Source organism: Podarcis erhardii, assembly GCF_964252035.2.
Source record: "Podarcis erhardii genome assembly, chromosome: 14".
Taxonomy (NCBI): Eukaryota; Metazoa; Chordata; class Lepidosauria; order Squamata; family Lacertidae; genus Podarcis; species Podarcis erhardii.
In genome coordinates, this window is record NC_138503.1 from 29,185,882 (window position 1) to 29,203,658 (window position 17,777).

The following is a 17,777-nucleotide window of genomic DNA, read 5'->3' on the forward strand; positions in this document are numbered from 1 at the left end:
CGGGCGGGCGCCCCCGGATGCCGTCACTCCCGACTGCAGCAGCGAGCAGGAGAGGCGGGCCTTCTTTGGGCCCCCTGCCCGCTTGCCCCAAAGGAGGAGGCGCCCCCCGGGCGGGCGAGCAGAGAAAAGGAACCTGGAAGCGCCTTTGGGCCGCCCCATCTGTCAGCAGCCACGCCAATTCCAAGGCCGGCCCTTCGCCTGTGCCAAGGCTGCGGCTCTTCGCCTTGCTTGGCCTGGCCTGACCGCGGCTCCCGGGCTTGGCCCGAGCGCTTCCCGTGCATGAAGCGAGCGAGCGGTCCTCTCCGGAGCGCTGAGCAGCTGGCCTCCCGAGCAGATCACCGGAATCCTGCGCAGCAGCAGAAGCAGCGCCGGCCTCGGCCGCCGATTTTGTGTGCCCTGCGAGGGCAGTTGTTTGTTACTTTTATGCTTTTACTGCCAGAGAGATGACGAAGTGCTTGTGCCAAAACAACTTGGCTGCCCTGAGCTCGCTTATCCCCCCAGAAACGTCAGACGAGCCCTGCTGTGTCAGATCAGACCCGCATCTAGCCCAGCAGGTGAACCTTATTTCCTCTCCCTCCCTTGGCAGGTAGCTGCCCGTTCCTTCGCCATTCGGTCCCCTGTGGTTCGTCTTCCTTCAACCAGAAATCAGACGGGTGGGACGGGGAAGCTCAATTGCACTTCTCATGGCTCCACCTTTTTGTTAACTTTCAGACCTCCGTGGGTTTTCTACTTTGAAGCGGCAACAGTTAATTTGTGCCTAGTTTGCATTTCTAGAGCTGCCAGCACGAGGGAGCCCCCCTTGTTATGGCCGCCCCCCACGGGCGGGCGAGCGAGCAGAGAGATGCTCCAGAGATGCTGGATGGTGGCAGTCTCATCAGGCACCCCCTCACATACAGCGTTTGTGACCTAAAATGTGATGTCCAGAAGCAAAGCACAGAGTTCTAAGCGGAAAGTGGCACAGAGCAGAGAGCTGGTTTATGCTGGGAGTCAGTGCTAGTCGTCTTGTGCTCAAAGGAAGGTGGCCAAAGGGTCCTAGCCCTCCTCCCTTGCAAAGCTGGCAGGCCTGAGAAAATGAAGGTGGCTGCAGTCCTAGGCTTAGTTTATGTCCATAATTTATATCCTGCATCTTCAGCGTTCCTAGAATTCTAAGGGACTAGTAAGAATCAAAAAGCACAATTTAAATAAAACATTAGAAAGTAAAACACCAAAATAATTCAACAAACTGTAAAAGCAACTGTCAGTTTAAATAAATGGTAAAATCAAACACTTCTGCCACCTCCAATATGCCAGCTCAAATGAGAATCAGATCCTATTGGTGTTCTTAACTGGAGTTGTGATGCTGTTTTGGTTGATCTGCTGTATGTACTGTATTTTGCATTTGTTGCACCATGCTTTTACAATATATGTTAATGTTGTAGCAGTCTAGGAAAACCAACATGCTTTTGCCAGTTCTCTAAATGACAGCAATGAGGTATCCATGTGGACCACCATGGGGAGGGTCTACCAAAGTGAGAAGCCACCACAGAAAAGGCTCTTCCCTGTTGCTATCTGCCACATTTTGGGTGGTGGAGGCACCCAGGGAAAGGTGCCCAACTCAGTGGGCGGATGGATTGATACAGGTAAAGGTGGTCCAACAAATGACTGGGTTCAGATAAGACATGTCAGGGTTTAAAGAGCCCTTTGAATTGGCTCAGAAACTCACTGGGAGCTATTTCAACATCGGAAAGGTTTGCATTCTTCGCTCATTTCCTGTCAGCAATCCAAGCAGCAGGGGTGTTCCAAATTGTCTTCAATGGCAGCCCCATGCACATTGCAGTAATCAAACCACAGCCAGGGCATGGACAGCTCTGACTAACTACCTTCTCCAGGGCGGGTTGCCATTAGTGAATTGGCCTTGGCTGATAAGTAGCCTCTGTGGCACAAAGGGTTGCCTAAGCCTCAAGAAATAAACAGCAATCTCCCAACTATGCACCTTATCACTTAGATAGTGTTTTCAAAGGGGCTTCAGTTTATTGTGAGGACATGCAAAGCCCCTTTCAAAGCAATTTGCAGGCACAGGTGATGGGTGGCGCCTGCAAGCCCTCTTGTGTCTGATCCAGGTTGCTGCCTGCCCCCTCCTACCTGACACAGTATATGAGGGTACACCAAGCTATGGCCCTTCCTGGTATCTTAAAACATGGACACATCACAGGCAGACACTGCAACATTGCAGCCTTATTCTGTCAGATCTCTTTCCTAATCACTCTTAAGATCACTTTGAGCTTTAACTGGGATGGGCTAAGAAGCTAGACCTCTGCAGCCACAACCAAGGAACTACCCATGACTCTTACTTCCATCACCCAGAGGTGAGAGACACCCTCAGGCTCCAGGAGGCATCTTACGTGAGCTGCTCCTCACAGTGCACAGGAAATCAAGCAGGTAGCTTTGCTGTCACTAAAATACCAAGCAGGCAGGAAACCTCTTACATTAACCAGAATTGGGGTCAGCTTAGTTACTGGAAATTACTGATAATTTTGTTTCATAACCCAAATGCTGATTCAAGGTGGTTTTCAGGGGAAAACAGAGATATGCATCTGAAACCCAAGAGGTCCCAGGATTTCCTGCTAATGAAGCAAGTTCTCAGTGTGCAGAAAGCAGGCCCTGCTAAGCATGGCTCCCCTGCTCCCTACGCCATCCCCTGGAAATGGTCCTTCCTAAAGCTGGCAAAGAGGCATCCCTTCTTTCCCCCCCCCAAAAAAAGAGGCAGCAGCATCCATTTCCCCACCACTGAAAAGCTCTTGGCTCTTGCACGTTCTCCACATATTGGTAGCAAAGGCTATAAACAGCTCCAGTATTTGGGCCCTCCTACAGAAAGCAATCACACAGGCAGGCATCCCCTGAAAAGAACTGCTTAGCTTATTCACAAATGCCACAATGAGCCTCACTAGGTAGCCTTAATCATGATGCTGTCAGCTTGGTACTTCATCTGTAAAATGAGAGCAATGGTGAAGCCATCTTTGAATTTGTAAACTGAATTTTGGACAACTGGCACCAAAGTACTTTACAAATTCAAATTGCTCCAAAACTGATTAAAAGGAGCAGCTAGTAAATTCCTCTGCCTACCACCGATTATTGAATGGGTACAAGGAAAGGACTACAGAACAGCATACTGAGAAAGAAACCCCACACAACGTCACACTGCCAACATCCTGCATATTCCCAGGCAAACCTGAACAAGATGTCTGCACACCTCTGCGTGCTCTCAGGTGCTCAGGTTTCAGCTTCCCTCTGTGGCATCATCATCCCTGCACTTTGGTAGCTGCCAGCTGTTTTTCCTGGAGCAGGAGACTCCTGGCTGAGCGCTCAGCCTGACTTGAGGGAATAATGCCTCCTTGTGGAGAAATAGCTGAGAAGGTGGATTTTTTCTTCATTCAATAATGTATGTAAAACAGAGAGAACAAATGAAAATTAAAAGATGAAAAACAAAACTGTAACAGACACATAGAATGAGTACAGCTGCACATGGAATAAAATAACAACGTTAATGGATGAGAAGTTCCAGTAAAGCTGAGTCAGATTTGTCAGGCTTGTGATAAGGGTTGCTGGGATGCTGAGCTGAACAGCAGCATGAGATGATGCAGGATTATCCCAGGCTCCAAACCCTGCCATAGCTAACCCTAACCCTTCTCACCACAAAGCTACAGGGTTGAGGAACAAACTCTGCCAACATGAATTCCGAGAGGCAATTTCTCAGATTCCCTTTGCTCAGTCTTATCTACTGCTTCATGCATGAACTCACAAATCTCCACAGACGTGGAAGCTCATTCATTTCTGCGAAACCTACCAGGATGTATTAGATCATGAGAGGCTCCACTCCCATCTTCACCAGTTTTGTGAATTGCAGCTTTGTTCGGGTGTTAAAGCTTGAACCTTGGCAGAAGAGCTTGACATATGGATCTGCCAATGTGTGTATGTGTCGGAGATAGTTACAACCACTTTGACCACACTCACCACTGGCACTTGAAGAACCCAGTGAAAAGGCAACGCAGTCCTCAGGCCACAAAAGACTAACCACCTTGGCTCCAGAGCCGTCTTTCCCAAACTGGCTTCCTCCAGGTCTTTTGGCCTATCACTCCCATCATCCTTGGACCATTGTTCATGCTGCCTGGGCCTGATTCGAGCTATAATTTAAAAATATATATCTGGAAGGCACCAGGTGGGGGAACACACTTCTAGAGAGTCAAATGGAAACAGTTTTCTCCCTCACACAATGCTAGAACTCTCTGGGCCATCCAACAGAGCTGAACATTGAGAAATTCAGTACCACTTCATACAGTTAAACATACTTAAACACGCACACAAGAGGTAATGATGGTCACCAACCTGGATGGCTTTAAGAGGAGATTAGATACATTCATGGAAGATAGGGCCACCAATTGGCTACTAACCACAGTGGCTCTTTTACCAACAGTACCAGAAGTGGTGTGCCTCTGAATACCAGTTGATGGGATGATGTCCTGCTAGCAGGCTTCCCAGAGGCATCTGGCTGGCCACTCTGGTAACTGGCTTCCGGACTAGATGGGGCCTCTTTGGTCAGATACAGCCAGCCTCTTCCATGCAAACAGGAGTGCCTTTCATGGGGGGCACGACAGAGGGGAACAAACACTGGGAGGAGCAACTTCCACAGAGATCTTTGCCCCATGGCCAGAAGCCAAATTGTACAAAACATCAAAGGGTCAGATTTGGAATCCAAAGGTGAACAGAACAGGAACCAGACACTAGGAACCCTGAGGTGGGAGTCAGCAGAGCACCATCTATGGGGGACCCAGTACACAATGGTACCCCAGGCCACCACCTCCCACTGGTATACCACAACCCAATCCCTACATTCTCATGAGTCAGGAAAGAAAGCCATTTTTAAATTATTTTACTTTTCTTACGTTACACTGGGGCTTTTCTGACATGCCTCCAACCACCAGCAGTACCCACGATTTTTAATAAACATTCAGTCTAAAGAAGAGTCCAACAAAACTTATGTCATAACTTTTGATTGTCCTAATAAAAACACTATCCTGTTGTTCTCCTGATCCAATGCAGCAGCACACACTTCATAAACACTTTACACCTTTATTTTCCTGGACTTTTCAATTGCAAAATCATGTATCATCCCCCTAAAGTTTATTTATCTTACTAGTTTACTCTCAAAAGACAAAGCACACAAAACAGCCAGGTGACCTAACTGTTCCTGCCTAGTGTGTGGTTTGAACTAGACATTCCCCAAACACATACTTTGGACTTGTCAATCCGCCTAGCAGTGCTGGCTCTGTCCCTGGGATGAATGTCCTTGATTATTATGCTTTGCCCCTTCCACAAACTTGTACCTTCTTCCTTGTGCACAACAAAGTCTGGATCAGGCCAAAAGGGGCCCATCTGGTCCAGCATTTTGTTCTCACAATGGCTAGGCGTATGCCTGTGGGAAGCCCGGAAGCAGGACCACAGCACAAGATCCCTTTCCCCACCTGTGGTTTCCAGCAACTGATATTCAGAAACATTACTGCCTCTGGCTGTGTAGGCAAAGCAAATAGTTTGCTGCACTGTGAAGGGAAAGGCAAATGTTGTTCTCTCTCAAACAGCATGTCCTAATTTAACTACCCAAGCTCACTCTCAGAGATAGGGACGGGCCTGGCCCCACAACTCACTGTTCATAATGTTGTTTGTCCTGCTCTAACACGGCTTCTGATTGGCTCCAGCAAATCTCACAAGATATCTAGACAATAGAAGCACAGATAATGTCCATAAATATCCTCAAGCATAATCTACAATTTAGCCTCCATTTCTTTTCCTTGCAGCAATGGGAATGTTGCCTAACCTGCCTCCATCACTGATCTCTGGACCCTAATAAACTGTACCATTTCCCCTAACTGACCTTCTAATACTTGGGCCTGAAATGAAGGGGAGTGAGGCATGTAAGGAGTGAGGGAAAAGGTGCTGGGAGACTGAGAGACTATGGAGCAAGCTCCCAGGCCACAACAAGACTCCCAACTAGGAAAAGCTTACCTCGCATCTCCACATCATGTCAAGCAACATGTCAAGTAACCTGAAGATACACAGCCATTATGCTGGTGGTACAGCTGCTCTAGCAATTGCTCAGCTGGGAGAGAAAGCCCAACTCCAGAAAATGCAAAAGCAAACTCCAGAAAATGTTAAAAGAACTGGCGTCCCTAACATCCCTGACACAGTACACCAACCAGAGATGATGGCCTAGTCTCCATGTGATATGAAGGCATACCATAGCTTTGCATGAACAAGAGAGCATGCAAGTGAGTGCATGAAGCAAAACTCCCAGCTTCTTATTCCTCCCTTCATCCTGCTGCCACTATCATGTTACCCTAATTGAAACCATAGTTTGGTTTAGCATTAAACCATAAGCTCAGGTTCAGATGTATCTCCCAGTGGCTACGGCCAGTGTTAGTTAAAATATGAAAGCTAGGAACTAAACAGCACCTTAAACCTAGGTTATGGGCACAACAACGGAATGTCTAAGCTCCCTTTTTTATAACAAGAATGCAAAGCTGAAAATGAATGAACCGCAGTTAAAATATTGTATTATGTTCATTTTTGACATGGTCTAGTCCTTCCCCTGCCCACCCCCCTAATATTCTTAAGAGGATCTCTTCTTCAGTCTTCAGAGAGTAGTTGGAAGTGGGGATGAAGAAAAAGGTCCTCCTTTCCTTCCACTCTGTAGTTTTAATCTGAAATCTTAGACACAGTACTGCACCCAGAAACTGCTCACACTAATGAAATTCCCTGTCGCAAAATGCGCCTAGAACAATGGGAGTTTCCAACACTGGCTAGTGGCTTATCTGAACAGCAGTACCAAGTGAAGGAACTCTGTGGTTTAGTCCACAAAGCAGAAACAAACAAGTTCAGGATGTTGCTGATTCTAATTTACCTGGGGGAATTTTCATCAGTTGAAAAGGATGTTGTCAGCACAGCTATGGAGAAACATGAGCAAATGCACACACCGGTTCCTGTGGAAATTCAATTACCCCAAGGGAAAGCATGCATTATGCATGGCAGATGCTGGCTGGGAAGGTCTGGCATGTCCCCATGGTCCCTTAGGAGGCAACACTGCACCAGGGTGGGACTCCACCTGACGCCCTGGTCCACAAATGTGTCTCGAGGGAAGTGGAAGGGTCAGAACTCAGGAGTCAAGCGGGAAATGAGTACAACAGCACTAACCCAACTTGTGTACCCAAGCAGGTGGTATCCAGAGGCATGTTGCCACCAATACTAAAGGTAGTGCAGAGCCATTATGGCTTGTAGCCAATGGACTCAGTCTCTGTGTAGTTTGACATTAATAAGAAGCTGATCAGGAAAGCCCTAGGGGATTCAGGTGTGCCGGGTTACATTAAATGAATTCCATCCTTTGGTACTAAAGCAGGTTGCTGAGAAGTTCTGTGTATCATGTCTGAGGAACCCTGCAGAACAGGTGAGGTGCCTCAGGACTGGGAACAGGCAGCTGTTGCTCCGAATCTGATCCCTCAAGAGGACCCTGTCTAGTCAGTCCCTGCTGACTCCTCCTCTGCAGACCAATAGGTTTCCCCAGCCACACTACCATCACCACACCTGGATTAAATTTCAGCTTGTTTGTCCTGGCCCATACCACAACTGCCTCTTCCAGATGGCCTCTCTGGAACCAGGAAGTGGAAAATGGAAGCAGAGCAAGTTATATGCACACTGATGACGTTGCAGCCCAAACCTTAGTCACAAGTAACAATAGTTCCACTTTGCTCTGCCCTCAGACCACACCTGGGGCTATGGAGGATATGCAGACAGACTGGAGCAGGTTCAGAAGAGAGCAAGAAACATGCTCTGAGATGTATAGGGAAGAAGCCCTATGAGGGAATATTGAAGAGATTGAGCATGTTTAGGCTGGAAAACAAAATGGGTGGGGAACATGACTGCACTCCTCAGGGACCTGCAGGGCTGCTACACAGAAGAGGGCAGAAATGCATCTAATGGGGCTAAAGGGGAGGTTTCGGTTTAACACTAGGAATAACTTCTTAAGAGAGCAGAGACAAAAGAAACAATGGCTCTGGAAGGGATCACTGGGTGAGTGAGCTCCTCTCCCTCCATGTAAGTATTGCGTGGGCAACCACCTGCTGCAGGAGCTTCTAGTTCTGGTGTTCTCTAGATCGAGGAGTGGGTGGGAACACATGGCCAGCAAGACACACACACACCCCTGTAATAAAAAAATTAAGGTCTTTTATATATATAATAAATGTTCATAAATGTACCAACCAAGCATGTACAATATGTGGACCACATGTCTGGAGCAGCACAGGAAGACTGCCCTGAAACCATTTTGACTCCCAAACTGATCAAATGTTTTCTCTGCAAGGAGGGAGGGGGTGAGGGAACCTTCCCATTGTCTCAGGAATTGGGAAATCACCATCTCAAAGGAATGGCCAGACTACCAGGAGTCAATCAGATAAGGCATTATCAGATAACCTGGCAGACAGGAAAAACAACAACATTCAAATTTCTGTTGTAGACCACCTTTTCTGTGGTGTAGGTATGATGTTTGTGGGGGTTACACCCCCTCAGTGATGTATGTATGATGTATGGAGGGGAGGTCTTGAGTTCCAGGGCAGGGAATTTAAAATGTCTATATAAGGACAGGCACACCTTGGTTCTGGGTCCTCCTCCTTTCCTGCATGTGAGGGCAGCACCCTGTTGCAACAGTTCAATAAAGATCAGGCTTACTAGCTGATTTGCTTCTCTATATTCTCTGGTTGGCCTGTTTTCTCCTACTGATGGAGAACCTACAAAGGACTCTATAATGGCTCTTGTGTCCCCCATAAGGTTATAAGGGCAGAGTTTGTTTATTACACCCCTGATTTTTCTAACCCAGGTCTTATTTCATTATTATTATTATTATTATTATTATTAAACAGAAAGATACTTTTGGGGTGGGTTAAAAACGTGTATTATTAATTGCACTTATTAGTGGCTTTATTTAAAGAAGTATCAAAGTGGTTTCACAATTTAATTTCATACTATTATTTAATAGCCTTGCAAATACAGAAGCAAAAAGTGCTCATAGTTCTGCCCCGCCCCGCGCCCTCACGAAGGCTGGACTGGTTGAGAGTGGCTCAGACACCCCTGCAGTGCAGGCCAAGATGAATACTGGCCTGGAGGGCGAAAGGGCCCCTTTCAGGAAAACGAAGCGGGGGCAGGAAGCTGAAAAATGGGTCACTGGACGAGGGGAAGCGGGGGAAGGGGGAGAGGAAGGCGCTGCTCAGCAAGACCTTTTTCCCCGGTGTGGAGGCGGAGCGATTACGGTCACACGGCCCCGCCCATCCGCGCGTACGTAGAGCCAGGGGCGGCGCTTCAGGAGCGTCGACCACGCTACGTCGGAAGCTCCCAGTCGGGGGTCAGGCGACAGCGGAAGTGACGTCTAAACTTGTGTGCTGACATGCGTAGTGGCGTCCAACCTGGCTTCCGATTCCGGTTTGTTCTGGACAGAGCTTCCGGCAAGAGCTTGGCGTCTGTTATTTGTGTGCCTGGTTCAGTAGGGGCTCCTTTCGCCAGACCCTGAGGAGGAGACACCGCCGCCATGTCGGGCTCCAGCAGCGCCCTCATGAAGCAGCCCCCGATCCAGTCGACGGCGGGGGCCGTCCCCGTCCGCAACGAGAAGGGTGAGGCGTCCTGGGGCGGGGAGCGGGGCATGGGGGGAATCATACGTATCCTGGACGATGGGGGGGGGGAGAAGCAGCTGAACCTGAGCTCTTCTCCCTCCTGGGGCAGGGGCTGCGGGGTGGGGGCGACCTGGGGCAGGCTCAGTTTCTCCCCTCCTGACCTCTCGCTCCACTTCCAGGGGAGATCTCGATGGAAAAGGTGAAAGTAAAACGCTACGTCTCGGGGAAGCGGCCAGATTATGCCCCCATGGAGTCCTCGGACGAGGAGGACGAGGAGTTCCAGTTCATCAAGAAGGCCAAGGAGCAGGAGCTGGAACCGGAGGAGCAAGAGGAAGAGCTGGCCAGCGACCCCCGTTTGCGCCGCCTGCAGAACCGCATCTCAGAGGATGTGGAGGAGAGGTGAGGGGCAGCAGAGGGTTGAGGGCAGAGTTGCTTGGGAGGTTGCGCTTGGCATGAAGTGGAAGAGGACAATCTGTGGGGGAAAGGCTGTGATCACCTGACATAGGAGGGGTGTTTTGTGAGCTGCATGCCGTTTTGTCACGTTAAAAGTGGGTTAGTGTAAGTAGAGCTTTATTTGACTCATGAAGCACCTGCCCAAACAGTATTCTTGTGTCACATTCCATATTGCTTTCCTTGATTTGCTTGTTTTATTTTCTTTGATCTTATTTTGTGAGTATTGCAATTATAAAAACCAGTAAAAAATATTACAAAAAGGTGGGTGTCTGTGTTCTAGGCTGGCAAGGCATCGTAAGATTGTGGAACCAGAAGTGATAGGGGAGAGTGACTCAGAAGTGGAAGGAGAGGCCTGGCATGTGGAGAGAGAGGACACCAGTGAGGAGGAAGAGGAGGAGATTGACGATGAGGTATGAGCAGGCCTGAGGAGCTACATTTTCCAGTCTTGGTGTTGGGTTCTAAATCTTGGGTGGAAATGTGTATAGTTGGCCTCCTTTATAATGTTTTTATTTTGAAATCTTTAAGATGATATATTAATTTCCTGTTAAAGCATTCCTGTTTCGTTTGTATATTTTATATATGACATTTATTCTGGATGTTCTAATGTAGGATGTAAACCGCTTTTAATATTTTTTTTCTTAAAAAATGATAAAGCAGTATAGAAGTGAAATGATGATGAAGAAGTTTACAAGAGACTCCTTGCTCTTCAAGGATATGGGCACTTTCCCCAGTTCTACTTGGGAGATGCTGATGGGGACCATTGAGCTATGGCCCTTTTCCAGATATGAACATATGAAAACTGCTTTATACTGTGTTGGCACATTGGTCTATCTAGCTCAGTAGATCTACAGTGACTGGCAGCAGTTCTCCAGGGGCTTAGATAGGGGCCTCTCCCAGCCTTACTTGGAGATGTTGGGGATTGAACCTGGGACTGCATTTATGCAGATGCTGTACCACTGAGCCCTTCTTTCTTGATAGGAAATTGAACGTCGCCGTTGCATGATGCGGCAGCGTGCACAGGAACGTAAGAATGAGGAGCTGGAAGTCATGGAGGTGGAAGATGAGGGCCGTTCTGGAGAGGAGTCCGAATCAGAGTCCGAGTATGAGGAGTACACAGATAGTGAGGATGAGACTGAGCCACGCCTGAAACCTGTCTTCATCCGCAAGCAAGTGCCATCAGTCCTGAGCAAGGGGGGGGGGGAGGCTGGTTTCTAAAGCACAGTTGGTAGTTAAGAGCCTTCGTGTCAGAGCTTCCCGGCTTGGGCTACTTTCAGGGTTTCCTTCTGTTGACAACACATAAATGCAAGTCTGTGGGGTGCTTCTTAGGAGGTTATGACAAGGGAGGCGATTAGTTCTAGTGAGCAGACAGTTTGGCTTGGGGGGTGGTTTGAGTTGATCTCCAATGTCTTCTGCAGGAAGGACAGAGTCACAGTCCAGGAGCGTGAGGCCGAAGCACTGAAACAGAAGGAACTGGAGCAGGAGGCCAAGCGAATGGCTGAAGAGAGGCGCAAGTACACCCTGAAGGTATTGTTAGGAAAGGCAGGCCCATGGGTTTCAGGGTTAGAGGAGCCTGAGTACCCCAAGACACTCACTCTCTGTTAACTTGCTGTAGATTGTTGAAGAAGAAACCAAGAAAGAGTTGGAGGAGAACAGGCGTTCCTTGGCAGCCCTCGATGCTCTGGACACCGATGATGAGAATGATGAGGAAGAGTATGAGGCCTGGAAAGTGCGGGAGTTGAAGCGCATCAAGCGGGACCGAGAGGAGCGTGAGGCGTAAGTAAAATGGGATGTGGCACAGTCCATTTGAGGAGGGAGAGGTCTTCTGGGTTGCTCCAGTCAGGAAGAAGAGGTTGCTCGGTTGTGGGTCTGATCTTGCTGGTATCCATTGCCCAGCTGATGGAGTCTCCTGCAGTGAGCAGAAAGTTGGGGAGTGGACATCCGTAATAAGTGGAATGGATTTAGATCCATCCACACTTCTGGAGAGGGATGTTTACAGAGATCTCCTATGCAGAATCAAGTGTCTGGAGTGAAGGATATGTTCTGCTTCACACAGGTTAGAGAAAGAGAAGGCAGAAATTGAACGAGTGCGGAATCTGACTGAGGAGGAACGACGGGCTGAGCTCCGAGCCAACGGCAAGGTCATTACCAACAAGGCGGTGAAGGGCAAATACAAGTTCCTGCAGAAGTACTACCACCGGGGGGCCTTCTTCATGGTGAGTTCCTAGTCAAAGCCCTGTCATTGAATACACAGCAAGAACTCAATGTGCACTGGAAAGGAAAGGAGGCTGCTATCCAGGATATAGCCGCCATGAATTCCATCACTTCTCTCAAGGAGTCCCTGAACAGTGGTGTTCTTTTCTGTTTAGGCTATACTATGCAGACCTTTTCTCCCAAGGCCAGCCTAGGGATGCTTGGTAGAATAAGGGTGGAGAGGTTGCTGTGAGCAAACATGTCTCTACTTACCTGCTGTGCTCTTTGTTCTCTAGGATGAAGATGAGGATGTATACAAGAGGGACTTCAGTGCTCCAACTCTGGAGGACCACTTCAACAAGACCATCTTACCCAAAGTCATGCAGGTACATGAGAAGGAGGGGGTTCTGTTGTTTGGGCTCGGAGCCCCAACTAGCTTTGGCTTGCTGGTGTTGTATGCATGTGCCCCCTCCAACCAGAATTCCAGAAGGGTTGAAGTAAAGTGAATTATCTTTGAAGCTTCTCCATTTCTTAAACTCTTTCCTATGCAGGTGAAGAATTTTGGGCGCTCTGGACGAACAAAGTACACCCACTTGGTAGACCAAGATACAACCTCTTTTGACTCTGCATGGGGGCAGGAGAGTGCACAAAATACCAAGTTCTTCAAGCAGAAGGCAGCTGGTGTGAGGGATGTCTTTGAGAGACCCTCTGCCAAGAAGCGGAAGGTTACCTGAGTCATCAAGAATAATTTTGGGCACTGTCAGGATCTTGCTGGATCAGTTTTGCCCTGTTTCTGTGGCATGGGATTATCAAAGGCCTGGACCCACTTTTTCTGTCATCTTTGGATGGAGGATTTGACTCATAACCATAACCCGTTTTTAAGGAATTAGCACCAGCTCAGCAGGCTCATTATTGCCCTTGAGGTATGCCAGCTCCCTCTACAGCCCTGTTTTTAGTTTTGGGAGGCATTTGCCTATTGTAAATATTTCTCATTCTCTTTAGAGGCACTGTAGGGTGGGGGAGAGAAAAGCAAGGTGACACCTGTATTAAATGTATTTCTTACCAAGTTGCTGTTGTGGTAATGTTCTAACAAGTAGGGACCCTGTTGTGGCAGATGTGATGCTCTAATAAAATAGTCAGACCCACTTCTAGTAGAGAGGGGGCTTGGCAGTGCTGTGTGAGAAACACATTTTGGAACCTCTCTGGCTTGTGGGCAGAATTAGGCTCCACACTCATAGGACATCGGGTGCAGGATGTAAAAGCTATGAAAGCACAAACAGAAGCTTCAAGTTCTTTGTAGGTACAGCTTCCCTTTGGTGCTGTTTAAATTGGCAACAACTGGATATGGCCCAGCACCCCAGTGTGCAAGATGCAAGTTTTTAAATCATCTAGGTATAGTTTCCTGAAAGATTTCAAAACTGGCCTCCTGTTCCCACAAACCTGTTCATTTTTCTGAGTTCCATCTAAAGGATTGCCGAAAGTAACTTAGGAAAATTCCAGTACTGGTAACCTCAAAAATAATGGCTATGGGGAATTAAGGGCCCACAGTATAGTTTACAATGCAACTCTGCCTACCCAAACTGGAAAGGGGGGGGGAGCTGCCCACTGGTTGATTTCTCTTCCTGTCTCCTGCATGTCACTCCACTGTTTCTCCTTGTCTGGAAAAGAACACCCAAGGGCTTTAAAAGTCTGAATTTTAGATTGAATTTTGCAAGTTGTTGTTTTAATGTTGTTTAACAAAAGGATCCCTGAATGAAAATAGGGCACCAGTTTACCACCACTAGTCCTTCAGTCAGCTGAGAACCACCCTGGGATCTTCAGATGAAGGGCAGTATACAAATTTAACAAATGATGACGATAATAAACATCTTATAAACCACATTAACAGCAACTTCAAAAAAATTGGACTATTTATTCCAGCTGCTTTAAAATATCTTATGCAAAGAACAAGTGCAGAACAGGCCAAAGAGAGGCTATCTCCTTCCCTTGCTCCCCAAAAGTCCATCTAGCAGGTGGCTTTCAGTTGGTGAGGGTAATTAGTGCTTCCACCACGTTCCCCATGTGTTCTCGCAAGCTGCGTTCTGCTGCTGCCCTGGATATTTCCATCTCGTTCATCTGTAAGGAAAAGAAGAAGATTCTTTACCAAGAGGCAACAACTAAAATGGCCTGTAGTGACATCAGAAAGCAGCCTCTGTCGATGCTGAGCCATCACCCAAGCGGTCCAATCAACACTGTGCTAGACTCACAATCAACTCCAAATCTTCCTTCTTGATTGTGACTTTGGCCAGTTCTTTTTCCCTGAAACGGAAGGAAAGAAAGAGGAATTAGGACTCTTATCCTGCTCCACTTTCTAGTAATATAATGCCACCCCGTCCCCACTCCAAGTGCTCCGATAGGGCAGAATAGGAACTACACATAATAAAAACACAGCTCTGGTTTTCTGCAACCAAGCACCGCTTCACTGGTGTGAAACAGCTCCCCCCATTAATGTCAAGTGCAGCAAAACAAGCTAACACCTAAACAGTTTTAGAATATGGAAATGTGTCCTTAAATAGCAGTTTAGCATGTAGACACCATTTCACTGTGGTGTGATGTTCATAAAAACACTGCTACCTCCAAGCTTGGTCATGGTTTTTAATGTTTTAATGCTGTAACCCACCCTAGGAACTTCAGGTGAAGGGTTGATAATAAATTAGCGATAATAGTATGCATGCACATCTGGCTCTGAATTATGTTTACACATTGTGTGTCACCTCTACAGCTCTGGTTGAAGCAAACAAGGCTGCTCTCCCTTAGCAGAAGATGAAAACAGGGCACTCACCGCTCCTGCTTTGCTTTTTGCTCTCTGGATCTTCGATCTCCAATCACTGACATTGCCTAAACAAGAGAAAGCAAATTAAACACACACCCTCAGACTTTAATAATAATAATAGCCAGACCAAAATCTTGTACCTTAAAGAGCAACCAAATTATCTCACAGTGGCGCTGTGGGTTAAACCACAGAGCCTAGGACTTGCCAATCAAGGTCGGCAGTTCGAATCCCCGCGACGGGGTGAGCTCCCGTTGTTTGGTCCCAGCTTCTGCCAACCTAGCAGTTCAAAAGCACCTCCAAGTGCAAGTAGATAAATAGGTACCGCTCCGGCGCGAAGGTAAACGGCGTTTCCGTGCGCGGCTCTGGTTCGCCAGAAGTGGCTTAGTCATGCTGGCCACATGACCCGGAAGCTGTACGCTGGCTCCCTCGGCCAATAAAGCAAGATTAGCGCCGCAACCCCAGAGTCAGTCACGACTGGACCTAATGGTCAGGGGTCCCTTCTTTTATGAGCTTTTATGTAACACAAGTATAGAGAAAAAACCAGATGGCAGTGAAATTCAAAAAATGTAGACAAATGGCAATGAAGTACAGTTTACTTAATTTAGTACACTTAACTGGGGTGATGGTAGGCCTGGATGATGTATCAATACATTGCCCAGGACTGGTTTGAGGGCCAGAGTGCAATGGTGCCTTCACCTGGCAGTATATCAATGTTTGGTTGGTGATACATTGCGATATTGAAAAGCTGATCTATCCCAGCCCTAGATGGAGCCCAAATAATTCTAGGTAGTCAAAATCAAGCAGTCTATGAAAACAATGTATTCTTTTCTAATTGGGTGGATGGCCAACAGAATGGATGATGAGATTCAGTGCATGTCAATTCACAATGATACACTTTTGGGTAGAAGTCTGACTGTGAACTACCCTGAAAATTAGGCTTCCTGTCACTGAAAAGACCTTGTGCTCCTGATCACTGAACCGCTGCTGTTGAGGTATGTAAAGAGAAATTGGTGCAGGGAGTTTCTAAGCTCAACGTGCACCTGAAAAAACACAAGTCTCATAGTTATGCAAAAGTTCCCTGTGGAAGAAATTTCCACACCTAGACAATGCGGGTAATCTACAATGCAAATCTGAATTGTATTTTTTTAATGTTGACTGCAAGGAATGTTAGGGAAAGGGGTTGAACCAGATGGTTCAGATAATAATTTGCTGATGCATCAATTCCTTTTACACATCTCAAGTACTGTGATAAGGCAGTCACAAGTACTGATTCACAAATAAAGCACAGGAGGGCTATTTTTAATCATTTATATTAAAATATTTTCCAAACCAGCTTACAACAAGTAGTACAACAAAACACCAATTAAAAATAGTGTGAGAAGTATAAACAACAGCACTGAAACAAGCAAAATAAACTTCAAAACAGCAGGGATCAAATCAAAAAGTCCTAGATTAAAATGACCATCCTTGAGAATGTTAAGGGAAAGGGTGTGGATCTCCCTAGGTAGAGAATTTCACAGCTGTGGTGCCACCATCAGGAAGCACAAGAGTTTCTCCTTGTTTCTCTTTGCAACAGCCTGATGGAATGGCAGCTGCTACATGGCAGATGCAGGAAGTAAGGCCGTTTCATCCTCTCTGGTAAGAGACCAGTGCCATTTACCTCTTTCTCTCCATCCCAGCTGATCATTATGAGTACTACTATGTAGAATTGGTGCCTACTTGTCTTCTTGCTTAATTTTATTCCTGTTTGCAATGTGCCTCTTAGACTGTAAACCTGCTGGCAAGGACATCCAACGGAACTACTGGGGCGGGGAGTCTCTTGTCTTAAACCTTGGGCAGGCTCACAGAAGTGAAAGCAACCCTTAAGAACAGAAGTAGGGAAAAACAATTTTCTCTGGTGGGCCTAATAAAAAAATGGCCACACTCACCCCAGGGTCTGCCTAACTGTCAATCACCTGATGCCATATGACATCGGGTGGATCTGAACCTGCCAGAAAACTGCCATGCCCTCTTACAGATGCGATGGAAGGAAAGGCCCGCACAAGACTGGCATGAGGCGTTTTGCTGTCTGAGGAGGCGAAACAATGGGCTCCCACCCAGAGCACCTCGGGAAGGCCAAATAGTTCCAGCCCCAAAGACAAAAGACACCGCAAGCAAAAGTCCCCAAACCGGCAGTAAGAGAGAAATAGCAGCAAGGTGGCAGGGCAGGCGATGCTTGACACGGGCGGTCCAGCCATGCTTGCAAGGGCCTCGGGCAACCTCCACACGTGCAGGATTCCCCGTTCCCACGTACGGCGCTGGGGCTCCAAGGGGCCCTTCGGCAGCGGTCCAGTCCAGTCCAGCCGGCTCCGCCCCGCCCGCGGTCACCATGACAACCAGAGCCCCCCAACGCGGCCAAACGCATGCGCTCATCACCGTTTCCAAGTTGGAGCTCTGGATCTCTTTTTCCTCCGCGTAGTCGGTGACGCGCTCGAGGTCGGCCGCTCCGCTGTCGTGCTTCCGCGGCTTCTCGGCTGGTCGCTCTCCGCTGCCTGCCGAGCCATTGGGCTCCGCTTCTAACTCCAGCTCGACATCCCCTTCAGCCGCCATCGCTCCGTCTGCCTTCCGCACTCGTCACGTGGTAAGGTGCGCTTCCGGAA

At 47.7% G+C, this 17,777-nt stretch overlaps 2 protein-coding genes across 2 annotated transcripts; one reads left to right on the plus strand and one right to left on the minus strand.

The window, feature by feature from the left end:
• The first annotated feature begins 9,490 nt into the window (after window positions 1–9,490).
• On the plus strand, window positions 9,491–13,392 carry MFAP1 (microfibril associated protein 1). The gene is made up of 9 exons (XM_081840232.1): window positions 9,491–9,683; window positions 9,863–10,082; window positions 10,417–10,546; window positions 11,115–11,306; window positions 11,556–11,660; window positions 11,749–11,909; window positions 12,190–12,349; window positions 12,623–12,712; window positions 12,878–13,392. The coding sequence occupies exons 1-9, from the start codon at window positions 9,602–9,604 to the stop codon at window positions 13,058–13,060; spliced, it is 1,323 nt and encodes a 440-aa protein (XP_081696358.1). The 5' UTR covers window positions 9,491–9,601; the 3' UTR covers window positions 13,061–13,392.
• Window positions 13,393–14,218: 826 nt separating this feature from the next.
• HYPK (huntingtin interacting protein K) lies at window positions 14,219–17,773 on the minus strand. Its single transcript, XM_081840235.1, has 4 exons — window positions 17,554–17,773; window positions 15,148–15,203; window positions 14,573–14,624; window positions 14,219–14,441 (listed from the first exon to the last, which is right to left on the minus strand). Exons 1-4 carry the CDS (start codon window positions 17,725–17,727, stop codon window positions 14,346–14,348), a joined length of 378 nt encoding a protein of 125 aa, XP_081696361.1. The 5' UTR covers window positions 17,728–17,773; the 3' UTR covers window positions 14,219–14,345.
• Between the last annotated feature and the right edge of the window lie 4 nt (window positions 17,774–17,777).

Bases quoted from the DNA above. Each gene is read 5' to 3' on its own strand.
- MFAP1 (XM_081840232.1), top strand. From the start codon at position 9,602: ATGTCGGGCTCCAGCAGCGCCCTCATGAAGCAGCCCCCGATCCAGTCG. The intron at 11,307-11,555 runs GTGCCATCAGTC...TTCTGCAGGAAG, and splicing joins CTGTCTTCATCCGCAAGCAA to GACAGAGTCACAGTCCAGGA. The intron at 12,350-12,622 runs GTGAGTTCCTAG...TTTGTTCTCTAG, and splicing joins ACCGGGGGGCCTTCTTCATG to GATGAAGATGAGGATGTATA.
- HYPK (XM_081840235.1), bottom strand. From the start codon at position 17,727: ATGGCGGCTGAAGGGGATGTCGAGCTGGAGTTAGAAGCGGAGCCCAAT. The intron at 15,204-17,553 runs GTGATGAGCGCA...TCTCTTGTTTAG, and splicing joins AGAGCTCCAACTTGGAAACG to GCAATGTCAGTGATTGGAGA. The intron at 14,625-15,147 runs GTGAGTGCCCTG...CTTCCGTTTCAG, and splicing joins CAAAAAGCAAAGCAGGAGCG to GGAAAAAGAACTGGCCAAAG.